The sequence below is a fragment of the Microtus oregoni genome, unplaced genomic scaffold (assembly GCF_018167655.1).
Source record: "Microtus oregoni isolate MIOR12 unplaced genomic scaffold, Mior012 000134F_ref0000037, whole genome shotgun sequence".
Taxonomy (NCBI): domain Eukaryota; kingdom Metazoa; phylum Chordata; class Mammalia; order Rodentia; family Cricetidae; genus Microtus; species Microtus oregoni.
In genome coordinates, this window is record NW_024544778.1 from 1,231,194 (window position 1) to 1,258,659 (window position 27,466).

Consider the following 27,466-nt stretch of genomic DNA (forward strand, 5'->3'; position numbering starts at 1 on the left):
TGTGTAAAGGAGGACTACTGATTTTTTTTTTTTAGTTAATCTTGTATCCTGCTACATTACTGAAGGTTGTAATGAGTTGTAAAAGTTCTTTGGTAGAATTTTTGGGGTCTCTTATGTAAACTATCATATCATCAGCAAATAGTGAGAGTTTGACTTCTTCTTTTATGATTTGTATCCCCTTGATCTCTTTTTGTTGTCTTACTGCTCTAGCTAGAACCTTAAGAACTATATTGAATAGGATGGATCTTGTTCTTGATTTCAATGGGATCACTGTGAATTTCTCTCCATTTAGTTTGATGTTGGCTGTTGGCTTGCTGTATATTGTCTTTATTATGTTTAGGTATGTTCCTTGTACCCCTGCTCTCTCCAAGACCTTTATCATGAAGGAATGTTGTATTTTGTCAAAGGGTTTTTCAGCATTTAATGAGATGATCATGTGGTTTTTATTTTTCAGTTTGTTTATATGGTGGATTACGTTGACAGATTTTTCTATGTTGAACCATTTCTGCATCTCTGGGATGAAGCTGACTTGATCATGATGGATGATGGTTCTGATGTGTTCTTGGATTTGATTTCCAAATATTTTATTGAGTATCAATGTTCATGAGTAAGCCTGGTCTGTAATTCTCTTTCTTAGTAATGTCCTTATTTGGTTTGAGTATCAGGTTAATTGTAGCTTCATAAAAAGAGTTTGGCAATGTTCCTTCTGTTTCTATTGTGTGGAACAATTTGTTTCCTCCTGTCTTATATTCCTCTCTAGTGCTGGGATTAAAGGTGTGCACCACTACCACCTGGTTTCTATGGCAAACTAGTGTGGCTACAGGGATTAAAGGTGTGTGTCACCACTGCCTGGTCTGTAAGGCTGACCAATGGGACTGTTTTACTTTTCTGATCCTCAGGCAAGCTTTATTTATTAAAATACAAATGCAGTGCCACTACATCCATGTAAAAAAACACAGCTCTCCTCCAGCAATTGGTGGTGCATGCCTTTAATCCCAGCACTCAGGAGGCAGACTCAGGTGGATCTCTGTGAGTTTGAGAACAGCCTGGTCTACAGAGCAAGGAGCAGGACATCCAGAGTGATTACACAGTGAAACCTAATCTCAACAAAACAAACAAACAAAAATGCACAGCTCTCAAAAGAGATAAGAGACAGTTTATTCTGAAGCTAGATATGAGTACCTATGGCCCTAAAACATATACTTAGGCTACTCCAAATTCCATGTTCCAACGTGGTAGCAGTTTTATGAAGTGTTCATTGTAACAAAATAAAGAAAGTACTAAATTAAGATATATTTCAAATACACTAGAGGGTATCAGGCAGGAGGGTTACAGCAAAGGGGGAAGACCTCCGCTGGATGTCTCAGGCATTAATCCATAATATTTTAAACTTCAGGGTTGATGAAAGTCAGGGGTCAGTTCACACGTACCAAAAGGATTTACTTAATAATCACAAGAATGTTAAGTTACATGCAGAGTTAGACAGTGAATAGTTATTTAAATGACCAAGAAAGCCTAAGGTATTTGTTTCTAGTCCTGAAATATTACAACCTCTCCCCAGTGAGTCAGGCAGCCTTTTAAAAGAATTGAGGTAGGTATGGCTTCCTTATGGGAACATTAATTCACAAAATAAAACCAGCTTTCCTTTCTTCCTTCTTCTTTGACACTGTCTCACTGTGTAGTGTTGCCTAGTCTGAAATTCTCTGTGTAGACCAAGTTGGCCTCACTCAGTGAGCTACCTGCCTGTTTCCCAATTGATGTTCATTTTTAATATGGGGTATCTTTGTTTTTTTCTGTTGCTGTGAGAAAATATCCTGACAAAATCAGCTTATGGGGAGAAGATCTTATTTTAGCTCACGATTTAAATTACAGTCCATCATGTTGGAGCTAAGGCAGCCAGAGCCTGAAGTGTTTGGTCTCATAACATCTGTGGTCAGAAAAGAGGTATGGACCGTCCGGATTTCAGCTTGCTCTCTCCACATTATCTTAAGATTATTTATTATTAAATTAACTTATTTAGTGCGTGTGATAGTGTGCCCGTGTTGTAAAAGTAGAATTCTTAGGAAGCAATAGCTGAGCCTGCTCACACCACTATCAGTTGGTGAGCCTGTCTCAGTGGGTAGACAATACAAGAAGGGGGAAACTGCAGGCTTGCAACTGTCTGTGTTATAAAATGCCTATAAAACGCCTATAAAAACTCCAGGCACCCCCTTCCCCTGTCACGGGTGCTCCTTTCCTGCCAGGGAGTGTCAATCCCTCACTGTTTGAAACAACCACTCCCATCTGATGAGGTCAGACCAGTCCTTTTTTTTTTCCTTTCTGTCTTCCGTCTCTTTAAGATGCCTCAGAAGTCTAATGCTGGAGATGTGGATATTCTTTGTGCACGTGTGGAAATCAGGACATCTGTGGGAGTCAAGTCTCTCCTTCCAGCACATATGGAACTCAGGTCATCGGCCTAAGCAACCGTCATTCTAAACTCCCCGGCTCATCTCTCCAGCTTGCTCCCCACGCTGTGTGTAATGCAGGCTATCCCGAAAGGGAGAGGTCCCACAAACAATTAAGGTGGATCTTCTCATACCCATTAATGTAAGCAATATAATCCCTTACCACTGCCTGACTCCCGGATGACTCCAGCTTCTGTCAAACTGACACTAGATACTAACTACAGAGTCTCATCTAATCCAACACAGACCGGGCTAAAACTCAGTAAGTAGCTAAGATCAGCCTTGAACTGCAATCCTCCTCCCTGTTGCTGAGATTACAGACCCGGCGTCACCACACCCAGATACTTTTTTGGTTTTTTTAAAGCGACCTCCTGGAAGCCCAAGGCTACGTTAGTCCGCTGTGTTCTCTACTCATTCACAAATATTTCTGTGGGCTTCCTTCTTGTCTGAGGCGGCTTGGATGCTGCATGTAAACAGCACAGCTGGGCAGATTAAATGACAGGCATGAATTTTCTCAAAGCCCTGCAAGATGGAAGTCCAGGGTCAGGGCGCTATGAGGTAGAGCAGAGGGACCCACTCTCCCTGGGGCACTGGGACAGGATTAACCACTACCAAATGAGCTTCCCTTGTCTTTATAAACATAGTTTTACCACTTTCTGAGAGAATAAAGGAGGCGTTTGATGAGCCCTTCCTTTGACTTTCAGGCTGAAGTAAAGACCTGTCCGTCAAGCTGTGTCTTGTTCATATTTTTTTTTTTTTTTTTAGGGCAGCCTTACTATTTTCCCTGGCTGTCCTCAAACCTGAAGTGATCCTTCTGCCTCTGCCTTCCAAACGCTGAGATTACAGCCGCGTATCAGCCTGTCTGACTTCCCCTTTCCGTCAGTATTGACAACCTGACTTGACTACTACCTTCCTGTCAGCCTAACTGTTGAGAACAGACCAGCTGCTTCAGAGGATACTCTAGTCACGGCCAGTCCACGGCCTGTGCCAACAGCCTGTGCCAATCGAAGGAAGCAACATTCCAGCTAGACAAGCCTTGGTGACCTCTCCATGACCCTGCAACTGTTTTCACCCAGAAAGGGAGACATTTCCTCTTGTGGCCCCAGATAAGGCCTAGGATTGATGAAAACACAGTCCTTCATTTAACGCCCCCACCACATCCCTTCTTGGCCACATACCCAGGTAGTCTGTTCATTTTCTAAGTCAGTCAGGAAAGACATCTTCCGGGCTGTACCTGGTGTTACAGCACAGGGTCCAGAAAGAAGTTGTCTCTTGGTCTAGAGAGACAGCTCAGTGTGTAAGAATGCTTTCTGCAGAAGCAGGAGGGCCTGTGTTTGGAGCCTCATATGCTGGCTTGTTTTATGCCAACTTGGCACATAGTTATCTGAGAAAAGGAAATCTCAATTGAGAAAATGTCTCCAAAAAAAATTGGGCTGTAATAATTCTTTAATAAGTGACTGATGGAAGAGGAGACAGCCCATTGTGGGTGGGGCCACTGCTAAGCTGCCTAGTCAAGCCATGGGGAGCAAGCCAGTGAGCAGCACTCCTCCAAGGCCACAGCCTCAGCTCCTTCCTCTGGGTTCCTGCCCTGCTTGAGTTCCTGTCCTGACCTCCTTGGATGATGAACAGTGGTATGAAAGCCAAATAAACCCTTTCCTCCCCAAGTTGCTTTGGTCACGGTGTTTCAATACAGCAATAGTAAATCAAACTAAGACACCCCGGCATCCTTCTAAAGGCTGGGCCAGTCACACATGCCTATAAATCCAACATAGTGGGGGGACAGAGACAGGCAGATCACTGGACTCACAGGTCAGCCAATCTAGACCTAAAATGACAAACTCCAGGTTCAGAGACAGACCCTGTCTTGAAGGAATATTATAGAGAGTGAGAAAGCAGGACACACTAACACATTACTCTGGCCTCCGCACACACAGGCACATACACATGCACACAACACACATACACAAAAGTCCTATAGGGGTCTTTCTGTGTGCATCTGTGTGTGTACATGTGTCAAGGAGGCTCCCTCCAGTTACCATAGAAATCTACCTTGTAGTGCACCATGGCCGTCTGTGCCCCATGCACCACCATAGAATTCATGAACCGGGCAAGGGGCTGGAGACTGAAGCACACAAAGACTCAGACAGAGACACAGGTCATCCTTGAAACAGGAATGCCCAAGAATGTCCCCTTTATTGTGTTCAGGGGCAGCTTATATAGAGATCCTTAACTGATAGCCGCGCCCCAGCCAAAGCCACCAGAAACCACTCCCCTGCCATCAGGAACTCCTGAGGGTCTCAAGCTCAGAGCAGGTGCAAACACAGGAAAACAAGTTGTTTTGCTCAGAGCAGCTGCAAGCATAACAAGTTGTTTATAGGAAATTCAGAGTCTGGGAGTCCACAGCCCCCAACAACTGTCATCAAATGTAGTTTTTAATTAAATCTCTGTACTATTTATCAATAAGAATCAGGAGTCAGAGGCTGGGGTAAAAACCTGCTAGCTCAGAGAGGTTGAGGAACAGCTAGCTGACCTTCCCTTGTGGCCAGCATCTCAGAACGAGAGCATCCTTCTGTTCCACCAAACCAAAGAAGACCACCACACTCAAAGTCCTGTGTGTCTCTCTATCCATCTTCCAGACTTCCTCTGACTCTCAATGATTACTTTTTGTCAACTAGTTGCTGGTTCTGCCTCCTGACCCAAGGTTTATTTTATTTAATTAATGAAATGCAAACTCAGGTTCACAGTGTGATCGAATATCCCACAAGAGAGATTTACCCTGCCTCTGCCTTCTCAATGCTGGGGTTGAAGACTTGGATGGACCACCACACCCAGATTAAGAAGAATTTTTTAATCACTTTGTAGGCAAGGATGACCTTGAATTTGTGATCCTCCTTTCTCAGCTTCTCCAGTGCTGGGATCACAGGCACACACCATTACAATCATTAGTAAAGTCATCTTTTCAAGACACTAAGAAGAGTCTGGGTCTTAGAGCAATCAGTCCCTTCTCCTCTCCTTCTGTTACATATCTGTCATTCTGACAACTTCTAGCAAAGACAACAACAAACCCTTTCAACAAGAATCAGAATTTTACAAAGTGCTCTGAGCCAGAAGCACTCAAAGCAACATTTCTGCAAAGGGCAAGCCTGCTCATCCATCCATCTACTCCTTCGTCTGCTCATACATCTGTACACCCAGTCAACCAGCCATTCATAGATCTATTTATCTGTAGATCCATATAACTATCTACCCACCAGTGGTTCATCCATCTATCCATCTGTCCATCATTCATTTAAGCACTCATCCAACCATCCACTCATTCCTTCACCCAATTACCCACCTAGTGACCCAGCCATTCATCTACTCAGTCACCTAATAATCCACCAATCCCTATACAGGAACCCTTTCCTCCATACACCCATTAATGCATTCACCTACCCAGTGATTCAGCCATCCACCACCCATCTATCTACTCACCAGTCCATACAGCCATTCTTCCACCCATTTGTTAATTCATTTAACTACCCAATCAACCATCCATCCACTCATCTACCTGATCAACCATCCATACATCTACCCAATCATCCATCCATCCATCTACCTGATCAACCATCCATACATCTACCCAATCATCCATCCACTCATCTACCTGATCAACCATCCATACATCTACCCAATCATCCATCCATCCATCTACCTGATCAACCATCCATACATCTACCCAATCATCCATCCATCCATCTACCTGATCAACCATCCATACATCTACCCAATCATCCATCCATCCATCTACCTGATCAACCATCCATACATCTACACAATCATCCATCCATCCATCTACCTGATCAACCATCCATACATCTACCCAATCATCCATCCATCCACTCATCTACCTGATCAACCATCCATACATCTACCCAATCATCCATCCATCCATCTACCTGATCAACCATCCATACATCTACCAATCATCCATCCATCCACTCATCTACCTGATCAACCATCCATACATCTACCCAATCATCCATCCATCCATCTACCTGATCAACCATCCATACATCTACCAATTATCCATCCATCCATCTACCTGATCAACCATCCATACATCTACCCAATCATCCATCCATCCATCTACCTGATCAACCATCCATACATCTACACAATCATCCATCCATCCATCTACCTGATCAACCATCCATACATCTACACAATCATCCATCCATCCATCTACCTGATCAACCATCCATACATCTACCCAATCATCCATCCATCCACTCATCTACCTGATCAACCATCCATACATCTACCCAATCATCCATCCATCCATCTACCTGATCAACCATCCATACATCTACACAATCATCCATCCATCCATCTACCTGATCAACCATCCATACATCTACCCAATCATCCATCCAGCCATTCATCTACCTGATCAACCATCCATACATCTACCCAATCATCCATCCATCTACCTGATCAACCATCTATACATACATACATCTACCCAATCAACCATCAATTCATCCATCTATCCATCCATTCATCTACATAATCAACCATCCATTCATCCATTCACCTACCCAATCAACCATCCATTCATCTACCCAATCAACCATCCATCCATCCATCCATTCATCTACCTAATCAACTATCCATCCATCCATTCATCTACCCAATCAAACATCCATCCATCCATCCATTCCTCTACCCAATCAGCCAGCCAGCCATTCATCTACCTAATCAACCATCCATCCATTCATTCGTCTACCCAATCAATCTGCCATCCATCCATTCATCTCCCCAATCAACCAGCCATCCATCCACTCATCTACCCAATCAACCAGCCATCCATCATTTCATCTACCCCCACACTCACCATTCCACTTTTTATCCATTCATTTGATGATGTGCTGAATACCAGCAAAGACTACACTTTAGTAGTGAGAGGCTAAACGATCTCACCTGTAAGTCAATACCATCATTTCCAATGTGAGCAAGTGCTAGGAAGACACAATCATGAAGGATGTGGCCACGGCAAGACTTGATAATGAGGAACAATGGTCATTACTGTTGTTCCCAGGAAGCTTCCTGATACTTGCTCTGCCCAGACTGGAAAGGACAAAAGGCCTCTTTGTGGAGGAATGTCCCTTGAGGCCATATCTATGGCTGCTGAGAGCGGAAAGGGTGGTGGGATGATGACTGAAGGAAAGTCAAAGAGCTGGATGTGAAAGTGGCCAGCAGCCATTTCAGTCCATTGTATGAAGGACAAAGTGAGGAAAATGATAGAGAAACTGAGGAAGATGGATTCATAGTTTAAAGTTCAAATGGTAAAAACAAAACAAACTAGCTGAAGACAATTACACAGACTGTACACATATGATTAAAAAATGAAAATCTAAGGCACTTCTATTCTGCAGATTTATTACAACATTCAAAACTTAATGTGCCTAGAGAAGTATCTACCTCTAACAGGACTTAAAATGCAGTGTAGGAGACCTGCTTATGTGACCTTGATCATGCCCCACGTGGGGAGGCAGAAACGGTGGCCATATGAATTATCGTACAGTTAACTTAATGACCCTTTTTCATTTTTATGGCTTTTGGCATATTATTAGTGCCATCTGGTCAAAGAATTATTATGTGTCTTTGTCTTTATGGCTTTTTATTCCTTTTGAAAACATAACTCTAATTTTATGAGGCAAGTCCGTCTTAAAAAAAATAGAATGCATCATAGGAGAAGTCAGAAAATAGGCACCTTTTCAAACACATCTGTTTGCCACATCCAAGGGTGTGCCCCATCTTGGCCACCAACTCGTCTGTTTTCACAGTGAAAGTAGAGGCCCTCTTTGGCACCCACAGGCAGCTCCTCTCGGAGGAGTCCTCTGCTGTGAACTTATGCATAAAAGATATAAAAATGCATATCTCCTTCTTTATTATCCATGAGGAGAAAGGAGATGGAAAAGCCAACAAAATGCAATTGCATCTGCTACTGAAATGCTTTGTGCAAAAGCCGAGACCGCATTTGAGTGCCAAACTTGACTGTGAACGAGTCAGAGAGATGATGCAAACGTTTGTTCAGAATCAGAGTCAGGGCATTCCCTATCTTTTTCCCGGTTTCAATTATTATAATCAATTTCAAGATGGATCTTTCTCTTTGATGAGACACCCACTGTCTAAACACACTTTTCTTTTTTTTAATGGGGATTTTATTCCAGCTGGATCATCCTCCCTCATGGGTCTTGAAGGCTTTGTGCTTTGGAAGTTTTCTCTGGGTGACGCTAGCCAGGCTTAGGTCAGCTTCTCGGATGCACTTGGAAAAGCACCAGCCCATGATGGCTCTGGACCTTGGTCAGCTGCTGGAATGGCCATTGTTGGGAGGCAGTTCAGAAGTGTATTTCTGTGAACCTGCTGCACCCCTACCTCTTTATGAACCCACCAATAACTGAAAAGCACCTTGATTTGTGATTTGCTTTGTTCTGTTGCGATAAAATTTCCATTGAACTGTTACCACATCGAAACACAGGATGGAGGGTGATGTGAGTCTGTGTTTCTGAGCCGTGGTCATTCCTATTGGCCTCTAGACAATGTCTTATCCTCTTTGCGATGAGAGTTGTGTTTTGCCTTAACAGTTCCTTCCTTCCTTCCTTCCGTCCTTCCGTCCTTCCTTCCTTCCGTCCTTCCTTCCTTCCTTCCTTCCTTCCGTCCTTCCTTCCTTCCTTCCTTCCTTCTCTTTCCTTCCTTCCTTCCTTCCTTCCTTCCTTCCGTCCTTCCTTCCTTCCTTCCTTCCTTCTCTTTCCTTCCTTCCTTCTTTCCTTCCTTCCTTCCTTCCTTCTTTCCTTCCGTCCTTCCTTCCTTCCGTCCTTCCGTCCTTCCTTCCTTCCGTCCTTCCTTCCTTCCTTCCTTCCTTCCGTCCTTCCTTCCTTCCTTCCTTCCTTCTCTTTCCTTCCTTCCTTCCTTCCTTCCTTCCTTCCGTCCTTCCTTCCTTCCTTCCTTCTCTTTCCTTCCTTCCTTCTTTCCTTCCTTCCTTCCTTCCTTCTTTCCTTCCGTCCTTCCTTCCTTCCTTCCTTCCTTCCGTCCTTCCTTCCTTCCTTCCTTCCTTCTCTTTTTTAATGAAACAAGGGTTTCTCTGTATGGCCCTGGCTGTAATAGACCAAGCAACAAGCATGTTCTTCCTTCTCCTTTTCTTTTTCTTTTTTTAATATTTATTTATTTATTATGTATACAATATTCTGTCTGTCTGCATGTCTGCAGGCCAGAAGAGGGCACCAGACCTCTTTACAGATGGTTGTGAGCCACCATGTGGTTGTCGGGAATTGAACTCAGGGCCTTTGGAAGGGCAGGCAATGCTCTTAACCATTGAGCCATCTCTCCAGCCCCCATCTCCTTTTCTTTAATTCTCTCTCAGATGCTGGCCAAAAGTCTGATCATGCTTTCGCTGTCACTCTGGGCTTTCGTACCTTTTGACTGAAGCCTACCTCCCTCCTACCCTACAGCTGCTTGTCAACCTTCATTGTCCAGCATGACAGCTTCCTTGGATCCTAACCCAAAATGACAGTCCTTCCGGGTGGTGATGGTACACGCCTTTAATCCCAGCAGTCAAGAGGCAGAGGCAGGAGGCTCTCTGTGAGTTGGAGGTCAGCCTGGTCTACAGAGCGAGTTTCAGGACAGACAGGGCTACATAGAGAAACCCTGTCTCAAAAACAAAACAAAACAAAAAAGGCATTCCTCTTTTTCTTCTCCATCTCTTTCTTCCTGGCAACTGCTAAGATTTATAGCCTTCCTGGCCTGCTGATTTTCTCTCAAACTCTAATAAAATAGCGCCAAGCTTCCTCTGAGTCTGTTTTTACATCCTTTTTACCAATGAGACTACAAACCCAAAGGGCGACACTGGATTCACCAGTAACAGTAAGAGAAGAGTCATAATCTAAAGTTGCCTTGGGTGTGGGGAATCTGGGTTTGCTCATGGCTGGGGCAGGGTTACAAGGCCACAACACATTTTGCTTATCAACTATCTGGAGAGAGAGTTCAGGGGAACGTGGCTTGATTTGGGAGAAAGCGAGAACGCAGAGCATTCTAGAGGACATGTAAACGCCGACAGAACAGGTCTGTGGCCCCAGGAAGCAAAGAATGAGTGTCTTAACCACCAGCTTCCATCCCCTGCCTCTTTCTCTGGAGTCTCAGCCTTGTCCCTACTGCCTTTGTCCACCCCTGCCATGAAAGGTCCTTGTTCCAACTCAAGAAAGCTTGCAAAGCAACCCTCTGCATTTTGTTGTTTACATGTGTGTGGGGGGTGGGTTCGTTTGAGAAATGTCCTTTTTATTATTTTTAAATCAAAAGTGACAAACAGAGTAAAATGTGCAGTTGTGGCTTACAAAAACGTCACCCAGTAGCCACACCTGACTGTAGATGCCTCACCACTCCCAGAGCTGATCCCTTGCATTTGGCAACTTCATGGCTTTCGTAAATAGCTGTCGCATTCTACCAGAAGACCTGCTCCGACTTCAGTAAGGCCGCAGGGAGCCCACAGATCGACTAGGAAACGTCACACGTCTTTCCAATAGTGAGTTTTCCCAAAGAAGATCAATGGCTACCCTTCTATTGATTTAGGAATCATCAGTGTCTTAACAGTTCATATAACCATTTCCACGAAGGCCTGAAACACCTTTCGTTCTATTTATTGCTCAGGACTTGGTATTTTCTGATATAATTGTGTCCTTTTGCTGTTGTGCGGGAGAAGGAAACTAGGCTTTTCTTCCTATTAGGCAAGTGCCTTGATACTGAGCAGTAACAGCCCCCCCCCCCTTTTTTTACTTCTTATTTTGAGATAAGAGTCTTATTCCAGTGTCTGGGCTGGCTTTAAACCCACACTGACCTTGAACTTTTAATGATTTATTTTCATTATTTTTATTTTATGTCTGTGTGTCTGTCTAGGTGTTATAGGTGTTCTATGTCTGTGTGAGTATGTGCCACGTTTATGTCAATGTTTTCAGAGGCCAGAAGAGGGTGTTGCAAGAAGTTGGGAACCACCTAATATATGAGCTGGGAATCAAATGTGGGTCCTCTGGAAGAGCAGCAAACACTATTAACCTCTGAGCCAGCTTTCCAGTCTGGCCTTGAAATTTTGGTCCACCTCTTAGCCTCCTGAGCAGCCAGAATTACTGCCTTTGGCCGCTAGGCTTGGGTTTTTAAATTACTTAGAGGAAGGGAATCACTATGTCGTACAGACTGGTGTCCCACTTCCCATTTTCTAAGTTACTGGGATTAAAGGCACGCACTGCCTACCTGTTGCCATCTTTTAGAACACAGCTTCCTATATTTATTTATTTATATTGGTATTAAGGAGTGCAGTTGATCGTTTGCAATCGATACAGCGTAAGCATTCGTTAATGTCGGAGTACGACTCCTCCTGGATTTTCCATGCACAATTAATTTCTCCGGTGAATATTCGCTTCTCGCCCACGTTTGCGTTTCCCTTTATGCTCTGGCCAGGTGGGCCAGGACCCTGTGGTGAGACTGGCTAGCACGGGGAACAAACGCCCACTTCCCCTGCACTCTGCTCTTGTCCTGCGTGAAAGGACGTTTCCTCGGGTTTACTGCCCACGATCGCTCACTCCTGATTTTCTGTGGGCAAAGAGGAGTCCTAGGTCGTGAGAGAACTCCCCACCTTCCTGCCACCAGCACCTCGTCTCCCCCCACGTTTTACCGCTGACTCAGCTCAACAGGCTGTTGGCTCATTAGCAATAAAGCAATCAAGACAATCCTATAGAGGATCCAGCACAGAAAGGCTGAGTGGAACACGGGCCACATGACTCATGGCTGTCGTGAACGGGATATAAGAAGGCAAACTTTTTTTTTTATTAAAAATTTCTGCCTCCTCCCCGCCTCCCTTTTCCCTCCCCCTCCCTCTCCAGTCCAAAGAGCAGTCAGGGTTCCCTGCCCTGTGGGCAGTCCAAGGTCCTCCCCCCTCCATCCAAACAGACTAGGCTCCCACAAAGCCAGTACATGAAGTAGGATCAAAACTCAGTGCCATTGTCCTTGGCTTCTCAGCAGCCCTCATTGTCCACCATATTCAGAGAGTCCGGTTTTATCCCATGCTTTTTCAGTCCCAGTCCAGCTGGCCTTGGTGAGCTCCCAATAGATCAGCCCCACCGTCTCAGTGGGTGGGTGCCCCCCTCGCGGGCTTGACTTCCTTGCTCATGTTCTCCCTCCTTCTGTTCTTCATTTGGACCTTGGGAGCTCAGTCCATTGCTCCAATGTGGGTCTCTGTCTCTATCTCCATCCATCGCCAGAGGAACTCTTGAAGGCCCCCATAGCCTGGCTAGAGACTCAGCTGCAGTCACATTGCTAGCCCCTGAAGTGGGCAGGAATTACAGGTCAAAGTAAAGAGAAAAGAGCAGGAAAGACCCTGGGTACTGTGAGCTCAGCTCCCCAGACCTGGCAGAACACTCTAGACCTTGGGTGTCTCCACAATCACCCTAGTGGGTCTGGGCTTGAGAGCTGGGACCTCAGCAAACTTCTTCACCCCAGACACAGAGGCAAAGAGATTGTACAGTCTGTGGCAAAGCCAGAGGTTCCGCTAGAGGTACTGGGCATCAGCTTACTGTCCAACAAAGGGCTGTAACTCTCTCAGCTCCTGACAGCCATCCACCCCACACCCTCCCTAGCTAAGAATTCCTCCACGATCTGATGACATTTCCAGGAACGGAGTGTCAAGTGCTCAAACTTGGTAAAGGCCGAGAGCCTCTGCTTGTACCATCTCTTCTCCGGGCGAGACCGTAGGCTTCTCCAGCTGACACAGCGCCTTCTGTTCTGTGCTGCCTGCTTCCCGCAGATGTGCGGGCAGTGGGGTTTTCATGAGGAAGTTAGCACTCTGCAGGGTCACACCCGTCAGAGCCTTCTTCATCACTGATGGGACTTGAAGCTTCACAGACGTCCCTCTTCCCCATCTCGAGGAAAATGGTTCTGGTTCCTATTGTCCTGTATTTTACTTATTTATGTGTTTGATCCACTTGGACTTTTAATTAGGTTTTTCTGGTGGGGCAGGTTCCAACTCAACTTTTTCTTCTAAATTCACCAGAATGCCCTTTACTGAACTGACAGGACCCAGAGGTATGGGTCCATTCTGTCTTGACTATAGGTCAGAGAGTTGGAACTTCTGTTCCGTCAAGGCTCTTGTCAACACGTGTGACCTGGTATTGCAGGTGTTAAGAAGTAGAACCGTTTCTACCTCAAAAAAAAAAAAAAAGTCTAAGAATCTAACTAGGTTTCTACTCCCGTAGGAATATAACTATGGATTCCACCCAGAGAGTGGTTTGCCTACAGAATGTTTTGGTCTAGGGTGTGAGCATTACTTGTCTTGTTCTGACATCAGAATTTTTAAGAATGTAGCCCATATCCTTCAACTGTCCTGTTCGTTCTTTGTATCATGTTAATGCAGTTTTCATCTTACTACTGCCTTTTGAGGTCCAGGTATTTAAACAAATGGAAATAAAATGCAGGTGACTTTTAGTACTCACTGGATGCCCTCCTTTTACTGTCCTATGTTGTTTCGGTCTCTTGTTTCTCCTATATCTATGTCCCTTTTGCCCAATAATTCTACTCCACGCTCCTACCCTGGAACATTCAAGCCTGGCAGAAGTCACCCAGAGAAGGTGGCTTCTGCACTGAGAACCATGCTGCTGTGTCCACACTGTGTTGTGCTCTTTTTACAGCAGTGTGATGCCCTCTCTCCAAGAATGAGCATCAGATCCGGTGTGTCACGAATTAAGGCTCCTGAAGACAAGGAAGAAAAGAGACACTCAAAGTAAGGTAAAGAACAATGCTTGAGGTGGGTAATAGCAAACACCTGTAATCCCCGTAATCAGGACCCCAATGCAGGAGGATCTTAAGTTTGAGCCTACCTGCCTAGACTACAGAGTAACCTTGTTTCAAAGAGAAAAAAAAATAAAGCAAAGAAAACTCATAGTCAGATCCTATCATGAGGTTAACTGATCAACAAGATTCCTCCAGGATTAGGACCTTTCTATCTTTAATAACTAAAACACTTAAATCAGCAGGTTATGCCAGAGACACCCAGAGATCTGCAGAAATTTCTAGATGGGCCACACACAGGCAGAAGACAATGGGCACTCAGTGTCCATGGATGAGGTCCATGGGCACCTTTTCCCCTTGTGTGTCCTTCCCTCTATGCATAGCATGCCCACGCTGAGGTCTCACTAGCACTGTCTCACGGTCTCACACGAGCAGATCAGACATGGGGAACGCTACACAGATCCCTGCCAACCTCTAGGGCCGATACTTGTGTCAATCAGTGACACACAGCTCTTCCACACGGGCTCCCGCTGGTTATGAAGGCTGTGACTGGGGATACATTCTCCTCACGTGACTCAGAGGGATCAGAACCCACTGTGCCCCATCCCCAGCTTCGTGGGACTGAAAGCCCTCAAACCCTGAAGCCAGAAGTGGGGGAGGACTTTTCTCCATCAAACCCACTGTGCAAATCTGCACGGGGCATCCATTAAACACTGAGAACTGGGGCTAGAAAGATGGCTTAGCAGGTAAGAGCACTCCTTACTCTTCTAGAGGTCCCACCTCTGATTCCCACCACCCACATGGTTCAAAACTGTCAATAAAGAAGACTTTAATTTCTTTATTTCTTCCTTGACCCAGGGGTGGTTCAGTAGTTGATTGTTCAGTTTCCATGAGTTTGTTGGCTTTCTGGGGGTAGAATTGTTGTTGAATTCTAACTTTATTCCCTGGTAATCTGACACTACAAAGGTGGTTACTACAATTTTTTTTGTATCTGTGGGTGTTTGCTTTGTTACCGATTATGTGATCAATTTTCGAGAAGGTTCCATGAGATGCTGAGAAGAAGGTATATTCTTTTCTGTTTGGGTGGAATGTTCTATAGATGTCTGTTAAGTCTATTTGGTTCATTACATCTGTTCTCTTATTTCTCTGTTAAGTTTCTGTCTGGTTGACCTGTCCATTGGTGAGAGAGGAGTGTTGAAATCTCCTACTATTAGAGTGTAGGTTTTGATGTGTGCTTTGAGTTCTAGTAATGTTTCTTTTACATATGTGGGTGATTTTATATTAGGGGCATAGATATTCAGGATTGAGAATTCCTCCTGATAAAATGTTCCTGTTATGAATAAAAAGTGTCCTTCTCTATCTCTTCTGATTGATTTTAGTTTGAAATCAATTTTGTTAGATATTAGTATAGCCACACCCGCTTGTTTCTTAGGTGCATTTGATTGAAAAACCTTTTTCCTACTCTACTCTGAGGTAGTGTCTGACTTTGAGGTTGAGTTGTGTTTCTTATAAACAGCAGAATGTTGGATCCTGTTTTCATATCCATTCTCTTAACCTGTGCCTTTTTATAGGTGAATTGAGTCCATTGATATTAAGTGATATTAATGACCAGTGGTTGTTAACTCTGGTTGTTTTTTTTTTTTTTTTGTGGTAGTGCTTGTGTGTTTCCCTTCTTTGAGTTGTGCTGGTGGAGGATTGTCAGATGCCTGTGTTATTATAGGTGTTGTTGAGATGCCCAATCATACTATAAAAGCATTTGTTCAAATATGTTCATAGCAGTACTATTTGTATAGCCAGAACCTGGAAACAACCTAGGTGCCCCTCCATGGAAGAATGGATAAAGAAGGTGTGGCACACATACACTTTAGAGTTTTACTCAGTAGTCAAAAACAATGGCATCTTGAATTTTGCATGCAAATGGATGGAAATAGAAAACACTTTTCTGAGTGAGATAACCCAGACCTAAAAAGAGGAATATGATATGTACTCACTCATAAGCAGATTCTAGCCATAAACAAAGGACATTGAGCCTATAGTTCGTGATCATAGAGAAGCTAAATAAGGTGAACACAAAGAAAAACATATATTTATCCTCCTGGATATTGGAAGTAGACAAGATCGCCAGGCAAAAGTGGGGAGCATGGGGGTGGGGTGGGTTAAAGGGAGAGGGGGAAAGAGCACGGAAAAGGGGAGGATTGGGGAAAGCTTGAGGGAATGGGATGGTTGAGATGGACGAAGGGTGAATATGGGAGCACCGAAGAAGATATCTTAATTAAGGAAGCCATTTTAGGGTTGGCAAGAGACTCGGCTCTAGAGGGGTTCCCAGGTGTTTAAGGTGATGTCTCCAGCTATGTCCTTGGGCATCAGCGGAGAGGGTGCCTGAACTGGCCTTCTCCCATAGCCACACTGATGACTATCTTGAATATCACCATAGAACCTTCATCCGGCAATGGATGGAAATAGAGACAGAGACCCACGTTGGAACTGGACTGAGCTCCCAAGGTCCAAATGAAGAGCAGAAGGAGGGAGAACATGGCCAAAGAAGTCATGACCGCGAGGGGTGCGTCCGCCCACTGAGACAATGTGACTGATCTAATGGGAGCTCACCAAGGCCAGCTGGACTGGGTCTGAATGAGCATGTGATTAAACCAGACTCTCTGAATGTGGCTGAAAATGGGGGCTGACTGAGAAGCCAATGATAATGGCACTGACATTTGATTCTACTCCATGTACTGGCTTTTGGGGATCCTAGTCTGTTTGGATGCACACCTTCCTAGACCTGGATGGAGGGGGGAGGGCCTTGGACTTCCCACAGGGCAGGGTACCCAGCCCTCTCTTTGGACTGGAGGGGAAGAGGAGAGGGTGAGTGGGGGGAACAGGAGGGAAATGGGAGGAGGGAAGGAGATGGAAATATTTAATAAAAAAAAAAAAAGAGCCCGGCGATGATGGCGCACGCCTTTAATCCCAGCACTCGGGAGGCAGGCGGATCTCTGTGAGTTCGAGACCAACCTGGTCTACAGAGCTAGTTCCAGGACAGGCTCCAAAGCCACAATGAAACCCTGTCTCGAAAAACCAAAAAAAAAAAAAAAAACAAGAAAAACAAAATTCTCAATAACTCCAGCCTCAGGAGATCTGATGCCCTCTTCTGGCTGCTACAATACCAGGTATGAGGACACCATGTGAAGAGAAAACCATCCACGTCAAATAATAAAATATATGACACCAACTTTATTAACAGAGACAGTGAAAGAGGCATGAATAAAATCAAACAGCATAAATACTCCATACAGTTAGCCCTGGAACCCGGTCTCATGACCCTAAGACAGGATCTAACTACAGCACACGCAAGGTCACCTCAGAGGACATGCACAGAGTGGACAAGACTGTGACTAGTCACTCAGGACACCAGATACAGAACACCCCACCTACACATATAGCTAGTCCTCACCTTCCAAACACTGAACAGTCAGCTGGGCCCAGCTAAACTCCTGCTGTAACATGCCAGACTTCCCTCTGAGGTCCCGAAGTCCCTAGACTGTTTCAGATGCTCCCCTAAAATTCTGGACCAACAGTTCCCTGCGGCTTAGAACAGGCAATCACTGAATCTTCATATTCCCAGGGGACTTGGGGCAATGGGGATGCCTAAGTATCAGTGCCTCAGATATTCGGGAGTCAGAAAGGAAGGCTCAGGAGAGGAAGATGTCAGTCATCCAGAATAAAAATATCATCGACAAACAATCTCTCTTCTGGCTCCCAGCTCCATTCCTCTGGGGTGTCCGTGTGCCAGGGCAGGTAGGAGTGCACCTTGAAGCCGCCCTTCCGCAGGGTGAAGTCAGCAGGCACGAGCTCTAACCCCAGCCCTGAGTGTGAGTACTCCAGGATGCTCAGTCTATAGCGTTCCAGGTCCAGCTTTCGAGGTACAGTCTCCAGGTGGGCCCGCAACAAGCTTTTAGGGTCCAGCAACACCTGCCAGCGATTGACCTGGGTTCTCACAGCCCATAAAGGAGTCATTGACCGTAAGTAGCAAGCGGTACCCCAGCCATACAACATCAAGTTGAAATCCAGTTTTGCCAACCACGATTCTACTCCACTGTGCATGGGCCAGAGGGGGCTCAACTCCAACAATACAGGTTGCTCAGGATATGGGTCCACATTGAAAACATCCCACAAGGACAGAGGGGGGATAATGCACTGGTGGGGGCAGGGATAGAAGCTACCTAATCTCCAGGGAAGGGGCTGATTCCAGTCAGTATCCTCGGGGCCTGGGTCCAGGGGTACAGCTTCCTCAGGCTCCAGATTTGACCCTACAGAGCCTGGACTCAGAAAGCCAGGACTTGAATGACCACTGATGCTATCAGACAGATGTTCTAGACATCCTGCACAGATATGCCCTGACCACTCCTCTGGCCCAGATTCTTCCTCAGAATCTTCAGGCTGAGATTCTTCCTCTGACAGTTCCTGGGACTTATCCTGCAACGGTAGCCCTTCCAAGTATTCCATCTCCAGCAATCTTCTATTTGCATGGAAAGCTGCCTTGAAGCAAGCAAAGCAGATCTTCATCTGGTCTCCATGGACAAGCTGGTATAGCCATTCCGCATAGAGGCAGGACATGCCCTTGGCCCCACGGCCTACGTTGACTGGGGGACACATGGCCAAACAGCCTGCCTGTAGCTGATGGACGGAGAGAGGAAGACTTGATTGATGGTTTCAGTCTCTGGAGACCATGTGATGCTGGGGCCAGGCGGGAAAAGCTGAGAATAGGAGAAAATGGGGTGCAGTAGGGGGTCTCGGGTATTTTGGGCTCCAAGCTATGGGGAAGTAGCGCAAGATCTGGGTGCCAATTCAATGGCTCCCTCCTTGGAGAAGTGGACAGTCTTGAGATTCCAGAAACTTCTCCAGCTTCACACTTGCTCCAATGTCTGAAAGGCTAGAAAGGCAAAGAAAGAATGAGGCTTGGTGCCCCCTGCTGAGCAGGATGCTGAGATCCCAGAAGGGAGGAGAGCTGGGGTCTGGTCCCCTGCTTCTCACTGTTCACCTTGAACAGATTGGGGAACTGCTTAACCACAGACCCAGGTACAGCAGCTTCCTCAGGGCTCATGACCCCCAACTTCACACGTGGGTGAGGCCACCCAGTGAAGGAGGCCAACCCAGAACAATATCCACCCTCTCGGTGCAGGCGATCCCACACAACCAGTCCCCACTCACCATGCCTTCAGCCCTTCCCTTCCTTGGCTTCCTGGCTCAGCTCCCAGTCAGCCTACTAATTGACACTGACTGACTGAAGGCTTGCCCCACCACAACACCAGGACCTCATAAAGGGCCAATACCCATAATGCTCCAGCTCATTTACATGTCTTCCTTGAGCCCCAAAATGCAGAAAGCTAAGGCACTGAGTCACCCTGGTCCCCTCTCCCCAGGTGTGTATATGTTGTGGCGCCCGCTCACAGGACGCATGTGCTGCTTCCCTGATCACACCCAAGAGTCCCTCTGCCTCCTCTAGGCAGCCTTGGGGTGCCCTATGTCCCTGGGTCACTATCCCTTCGAGGGACATGAAGACCTGGACCTGTGGCTTCTCTTGTTTGGATAAGAGGATGCCTTTTTCCCCATCTCTTTAGAAAAAATTCTTCAATACAGGTGAAACTGTTAACTAGGCCCTTGACTGAGTTTTAAACATATTTTTCCCTCTCCAGGTCTTTTCTTTCTGAAACAACTCTTGAAGAAATTCTTTTTGGAGTTTATTTGTAAGGGTTTTGGGATTCCATGAAAAATCAGGGAGAGAATACGGGGATCCCATTGTCCTCTCTCTTGAGTTTGCTCTTCCCTGAGATCTGTTTGTTTAAATCTGGGAGCAGCACTGTGGGTGTCTTCACTGCAAGCAGGTGCCCACTGTCTACTCTGGACATTGCCCAGGTTAGGACATGGGGATGATGACATGCACCTGCCACCACAGGTCCATGGCACCATTTCACTGTCTCTACATGTGGCCCTTGGCACTCTGTTATTACCATGAACTAGAATCGATGACATGCATTCTGCAATGTTTGGCCTATCCAAAATGGCACATGCTGGTCACAAGCAACAAGAAACTATCTCAGTTTCGTCCCTTGGGAACATACAGCTAGCTTTCCCCGGGGCAGCAGGAAGCTAGTTTCACTCCAGGGTTCGGTAATATTCCATTAACTGGATAGACCTCTGTTTATCCACTCACCTCCTGAAGAATACTGTGCTGCTCTCTGGGAGTTTGACAAGGAAAGCTGCTATGTTCAGTTGTGAGCTTGACAGATACCTGGAACTCTTCACAGGCCCGGTGTGGTCTTCTCTCCTCCTCCTCGCCCCTCTCCCTTATCAACCTTGTGTCTGTGAGCTCTTGAACTGCTCAGCTGTCTCCTCTTCAGCTTCAACTAGCCAGCTGTCTCTCCTTGCTCTCGCCTTTGGGCCTTACTGTTCAACTGTCAAGACCTGTGGGGTTTAAATGACAATGTCCCCCATATTATTGTGTATTTGAATACTTGATTTCAAGTTGGTGGGGCTGCTTTGGGGATGTTTATGGGGATGCATGCTTACTGGAGGAAGTATGTCATTGCTGGTGGCCTTTGAGATTTTGAGAGTTCTTAACCCCACCTGCTTCAGTTTGCTCTCTCATTTCCATGTTTGTAGCTAGAGATGTGTCTCTCGCCTTCCTGTTCATCCTACCCCGCCCCATTGCCTTCTCCTCTGTCAATCTGGTGTATAATAGAAACTTTTTTTTTCTACTGTGAGTTACATTGGTCATGATATTTCATCTCAGCAACCAAAAAGAAGTTAACATACCACTGCTGCCATGCCCCCACTTCTGGGCTGCTTTCCTCATGTTACCAACTCAGCCCGCACTACTAAAGTAGATAAGAAACGATCATTTGCAAGGTCCTTCAAAATTCTGGGGAGATGACTCAGGAGGTAAAGCATTTGATTTGCAACCATTGCTCCCCAGAACCCATGCAAAAAAATCCTGAGCGTGGTGGCAAGTGCTTGTAATGCCAACACTGTGGCGCAGAGGGCAAAGACAGAAGGATCCCAGGAGTTCATGTCTGCTGGAATCAGCAAGGTCCATATTCAGAAAGAGACCTGGTGTCAAACCAGACCATGGAGAATGATGAATACACCTGATGTTGTCTTCTGGCATCTGATCAGATATGTGAACACCTACGTTTAAGCATGCAAACATACCTAAATATACATATTAATAAATAAATTTATAGGTTGAACATAGAAGTACATGCCTTTAGTTCCATAATTTGGAAGTCATGACTGGGTCTCTTTCTTTGAGACAAGGCTGGTCTACATTGCAAGTTCCAGGTCAACCAGGGCTAGAATAGTGAGACCCTATTTCAGAAAGAGAGAGAGAGAGAGACAGAGACAGAGCAGCCTTTTATTGGCCCCAATACTGCAGTATCAAAAGAGTCACACAATAGGCTATACCATAATGCTTCTTATAAGCTTGAACAACCTGTTAATTTAGCCAGAGAATGGGGTTTGCGCTGATCATAGCTTATCTCACCTGCTAATGAAAGTGTGTGTTTCAACCACTCATAGTGTGCCTCACATGCAAATGAGGGTTTTTGTTTTAGCCAATCGTGTCTTTGTATTTTGGCACTAATCATATCCCAGCAGTCTCTCTGCTAGACCACAGAGGAAGTGCTTCTCCTCTGGCTTGAGAGGAAATGGCTACAGTGTCATGGAGATTTCACCAGGGCTCCTGAGAGCAAAGAGTCCCCTACAAATTGTTGGAACCACCCTTGCTAGAACGCCACCTAGAGGAGCCAGGCTGACATCTATGATCTACATTTATTTACAGATAAGCCGAACGTCATCTTGAGTAATACAAGCTCTCTTTTACAGAAGCAAAATCAGCAGTTAACCTCATGATGTGATATTTTGTTTAAGATCTAACAAATAATGCATGCCTGAAGATCAGAGTGGGGAGCTAGCCACACTACTTGGCTATAGAGGCCAGGCTGTGGTGGCTCACACCTTTGATCCCAGCACCCTGGAGACAGAGGCAGATGGGTCTCTGGGAGTTAAAGGGTGCTCCTCTCTACACAATAGTGAATCAGTCAGAAAGAGAAACAGAGTCACACATTTGAGCCCAGCACTTGGTTTCACATGACTTTAATCCCGGCACCAGGGAGGTGGAGACAGGAGTGATATGGATGGGCAGAGAGAGGAACATAAGGTGGGAGGAGACAGGAACTCAGGGCTTTCAATCTGAACATTCAGATTGAGGATTTGTTAGAGACATAATCTTTCCCCCTTCAGTATAAGGATTTGGTAGAGGTAAAAGTCTCTTTTTTAGTGACTGGCTTCTTTATGTTCCTGTTCTTTCTACATTTACCTCAATATCTGACTCTGGGTTTTTATTTTATTTTTTTATTGAAAATTTCCACTTCCCTCCCCTCCCCTCACTCCCCATCCCCCGCCCTCTCCTTTGGGTTTTTATTATTAAGACAATTAGAATTTGTGCCACATGGTGACCTATATTAACTTGCATAAAGAACAGTTCTGTTAAAATAGTTCAAGAACAGGTAATTACAAAAAGAATACTAGACAGTCCTTAACATTTCCATTCTAATTTGGCTTTACAGTTCTCTTAAGCACAGTAATTTATAAACTTTTTGAACGGATTCTGTCCAGTGCAAGTGTGGCAAACACGGCTGTAGCAGGCCTTGTCCTTCTCTGCTTTAGCTAAACAAACCTGTTAGATTACATCCCCAAGGCTAGCAGCAAGGCCTGTTCCCGTAATGGATACTTTCCTATGCCACAATCCTTCCTGAGGATGAGGACAGAAGTCCAGCAGGCTAAAGGCCCGTTTGGTTCACCTGATTGACATGCCCAATCCAAATACTCTACTGCAGCCTAGCCAATTCTAACACAGACTTCCCTTTTCCTCTTCTGAACATGACACGCGCAGACCATTGCTGCTGTTTATCTGCGCTTTAACTCTATTTCCCACTAAATAAAGGATTTCTGAGAAAACAGGTGTTTGGGTGTGGTCTGTGGGAAATCCGTGGGCAGGAGGAAGCCCCTGCTGTGTGCACACACGTGGATGGGGTTTTCAGGGTGGAGTGTGCCCTGCATTTATAACCCTGCAAGGTGGTTTCTCCCCCTCTTTCCTCATTGACTGAGTAATCAGGAGGCTGCAGGCTCACACATCATCTGCAATTGACATGGGATGTTTTCCCAGTGCAAACCATAGGTGGGTTTATCTCCACATTTTATGTCCTGATGCTTTGAAGTGTTCTCTGGTGCATGACCTTCTTACCTGTGCAGGTTGTTACACAGGTGTGACTGTTAATAGTTTTCTGCTCTTTTTCTTTGTTAATGATTGTGAGGATAGAGAATGTGGTTCAGCTGTTGAGAGTGTTACCTGCCTTCAGTTCCAGTCTTGTTTGAGTTCATGTCCTGACTTCCTTCAGTGATGAACAGCAATGTGGAAGTGTGAGCCAGACAAACCCTTTCTCCCCATCCTTCTCAACCCAAAAAATTCTGGACTCCTTGAAGCAGGCACCCAGGTCTCTGGAGTTCAAGGCCATTCTGGTCTACTGAGCAAGTTCCAGGATTGGCTCCAAAAAGACACAGTAACCCTGTTTAACAAAAGAAAACAAAACAATACAAAATCTACCCAAAAAGAGTCTGCATAAAAAGGGGGGTTTGGGGAGTTGAAGGACCACTGAGAAGGCTCGATAGGTAAAATCTCTACCTGATGACCTGAGCGATCCAGTGAACTCCTGAAAGTTGTCCTCTGACCTCCACACGTGAACTGTGGCGTGTGTGCACCCACAATCTCAAACACACACAATAATAAAAGTAAAATTAAATAATGAAGACGAAACAACAAAGCATTTGCTGTGATGGATGCTTCACCAGGAGGGAGAGAGGGCGAACCACAGATGGGACAGACCCAGTTTGGAAGGGAGAGTTAGCTACCCAATAACTGGGTAACCACAGGCTCCAGGGCCTCTTCTGGTTGCTGCAGTACCAGGTATGAAGACACCATGTGTAGGGAAAACCATCCACATCAAATAATAAAATTTAAAACACCAACTTTATTCAACAGAAACAGCGAAAGGAGAAAATAAAATTAAACAGTATAAGTACACTGTACAGTTAAGCCTGAAATCTGGTATCTTGACCCCCTAAGACAGGGTCTAACTACTGCAAACACCAGGTCATTCAGAGCCTAGGAGGCCATGCCTATAGTGGACAAGAGCTCTGACTAGTCACCCAGGACACCCGATACAGAACACCCACCTAACATAAACCTAGTCCTCACCTTCACTGAACAGTCAGCTGGGCCCAGCTAAACTCCTGCTGTAACATGCCAGACATCCCTATGAGGTCACAAAGCCTCTAGACTGTCCCAGATGCGCCCCTAAAATTCTGGACCAACCGTTCCCCTGAGGCTCAGAACAGGCAATCACTGGCTCTTCATATTCCCAGGGATCTGGTGCAATGGGGGCTGCCTAAGGATCAGTGCCTCCGATATTCTGGAGTCAAAAAGAAGGATCAGGAGAGGAAGCTCAAAGGTCCCTCAGCTTCTGAATATCTTTGACAAGCAGCCTCTCCCCTGGCTCCCTGGTCCAGACCTCTGGGGTGTCACTCTGCCAGGGCAGGTAGGAGTGCACCTTGAAGCCTCCCTTCCGCAGGGTGCAGTCAGCAGGCACCAGCTCTATCCCCAGCCATGAGGACTCCAGGATGCTCAGCCTCCAGCGGTTCAGGGTCTGCTTTTGAGGTCCAGTCTCTAGGTGGGCCAGCAAATAGGCATCAGGGTCCAGCAACACCTGCCAGCGATTGACTTGGGTCATCACGACCCATAAAGGAGTCATTGACAGCAAGTAGCAGACGGTACCAGAGCCAGACAACACCAAGTTGAAATCCAGTTTTCTCAACCACGTTTCTACTACCTTTTCCATTGGCCAAAGGGGGCTCAACTCTAACAATACAGCTTGCTCAGGAGATGGGTCCACACTGAAAATATCCCACAAGGACAGAGTGGGGATGGTGCACTGGTGGGGGCAGGGACAGAAGTTACCTAATTTCCAGCGAAGGGCCTGCATCCACTCATCAATCTCAGCGCCGGGGTCCAGGGGTACAGCTTCCTCAGGTTCCAGCTCTGTCCCTACAGAGCCTGGACTCGGAGAGCCAGAACTTGATTGGTCACTGACGGCATCAGACATATGTCCTTGACCTTCTGCACAGATTTGCCCTGACCGCTCCTCTGGCCTAGATTCTTCCTTGGGTTGAGATTCATCTTCAGGCTTAGACTTTTCCTCTGGCTTGAATCCTGACTCTGAGAGCGCCTGGGACTCATCCTGTATCGGTTCCTCTTCCCAGTAAACCATCTCCAGCAATATTCTATTAGTATGGAAAGCTGCCTTGTAGCAAGCAAAGCAGGTCTTCATCTCTTCTCCGTGGACAAGCTGGTATAGCCATTCCGCATAGAGGCGGGACATGCCCTTGGCCCCACGGCGAACGTTGACTAGGGGACACATGGCAAAAAACTACCTGCAGCTGATGGTCCAGAGAGAGGAAGACTTGATTGATGTTCTCAGGATCTGGAGACCGCTTGATGCTAGGGAGAGGCGGGAAAAGCCGAGAATAGGAGAAACGGGAGAAAATGGGGTGCAGTATGGGCTGTAGGGTAGTGTGGGCTCTGGGGTATTATTGGTGGGAGAACTTGGTGCCAATTCAATGGCTCCCTCCTTGGAGAAGTGAACAGTCTTGTGATTCCAGAAACTTCTCCAGATTCACACTTGCTGTAATGTCTGGCGCCCCCTGGAGGCTGACTGCTGAGCTCACTGAAGGGAGGAGAGCTGGGGTCAGGTGCCCTGGTTCTCACTGTTCACTTGAACGGATTGGGGAAGCATTTAACCACAGACCCAGGTACAGCAGCTTCCTCTGGGCTCCTGACCACAACCTCACACATGGGCATGGCCAGCCAATGAAGGAGGCCCACCCAGACCAATATCTACCCTCTCCATGCAGGCCATCCCATCAATCCAGTTCCCACCACCCCTCAGCCCCTTCCCTTCCTGCCTTCCTGGCTGAGCTTCCAGTCAGCCTACCAATGGACACTGACTGAACCAAGGCTCGCCCCACTACAGCACCAGGACCTAATAAAGGGCCAACACCCATGATGCTCGAGTTATTTACTTGTCTTCCTCGAGCCCCAAAATGCAGGAAGCTAAGGCACTGAGTCACCCTGGTCTCCTCTCCCCAGGTGTGCATATGTTGTGGCGCCCGCTCACAGGACGCATGCGCTGCCTCCCAGCTCGCACCCAAGTGTCCCTCTGCCTCCTGTAGGCAGCCTTGAGGTGCCCTATGTCCCTGGGTCACTGTTCCTTTGAGGCACACGAAGGCCTGAGCCTGCGGCTTCCCTTGTTTGGAAAAGAGGATTCCTTCTTCCCCATCTCTTTAAGAAAAGTTCTTGAAAACTTGTGAAACTGCTCACTGGACCCTCAACTGAGTTTTAAATACATTCCCCCTCCCCCCCCCCAGGTCTTTTCTTTCTTAAACAACCTTTGAAGGGATTTTTCTGGAGTTTATTTGTAATTCTTTTGGGACTTCTAGAAAAATCAGACAGAGAATACAGGATTCCCAGTGGCCTTTCTCTTGAGTTTGCCCTTCACTGGCATCTCTTTGTTTAAATCTGGGAGCAGCACTCTGGGTGTCTTCACTGCAAGCAGGTGCTCACTGTCTAGTCTGGACATCCCCAGGTTAGGTACAGGTATCATGACATGCCCCCATCAGCACAGGGCCTGTGGGACCAGGTCACTGTCCCTACATTTGTCCATTGGCACTCTGTCCTCCCCAGGTCCTAGAATCACTGACATGGCCTCTGCAACTGTTTTTCCCTATCCAAAATGTCACATGCTGACCTCAAGCAACAAGAAACTATCTCAGTTTCCTTCCTTGGGAACATACAGTTAGGTTTCCCAGGTGCCCTGAGGCAGTAGGAAGCAAGGTTCACCTCAGGGTTCAGTAATACTCCGTTAACTGGATATACCTCTGTTTATCCACTCACCTCCTGAAGAATACCGTGCTGCTCTCTGGGAGTTTGACAAGGAAAGCTGCTATGTTCAGTTGTGAGCTTGACAGATACCTGGAACTCTTCACAGGCCCTGTGTGGTCTTCTCTCCTCCTCCTTGCCCCTCTCCCTTATCAACCTTGTGTCT

At 46.2% G+C, this 27,466-nt stretch overlaps 2 protein-coding genes across 2 annotated transcripts; both read right to left on the reverse strand.

The window, feature by feature from the left end:
• Positions 1-17,957: 17,957 nt before the first annotated feature.
• LOC121444599 (testis-expressed protein 19.2-like) lies at positions 17,958-18,905 on the reverse strand. Its single transcript, XM_041646459.1, has one exon. The coding sequence runs from the start codon at positions 18,903-18,905 to the stop codon at positions 17,958-17,960; it is 948 nt and encodes a 315-aa protein (XP_041502393.1).
• A 5,906-nt stretch (positions 18,906-24,811) lies between these two features.
• LOC121444582 (testis-expressed protein 19.2-like) lies at positions 24,812-25,783 on the reverse strand. Its single transcript, XM_041646415.1, has 2 exons — positions 25,581-25,783; positions 24,812-25,514 (listed from the first exon to the last, which is right to left on the reverse strand). The coding sequence occupies exons 1-2, from the start codon at positions 25,781-25,783 to the stop codon at positions 24,812-24,814; spliced, it is 906 nt and encodes a 301-aa protein (XP_041502349.1).
• Positions 25,784-27,466: the final 1,683 nt, after the last annotated feature.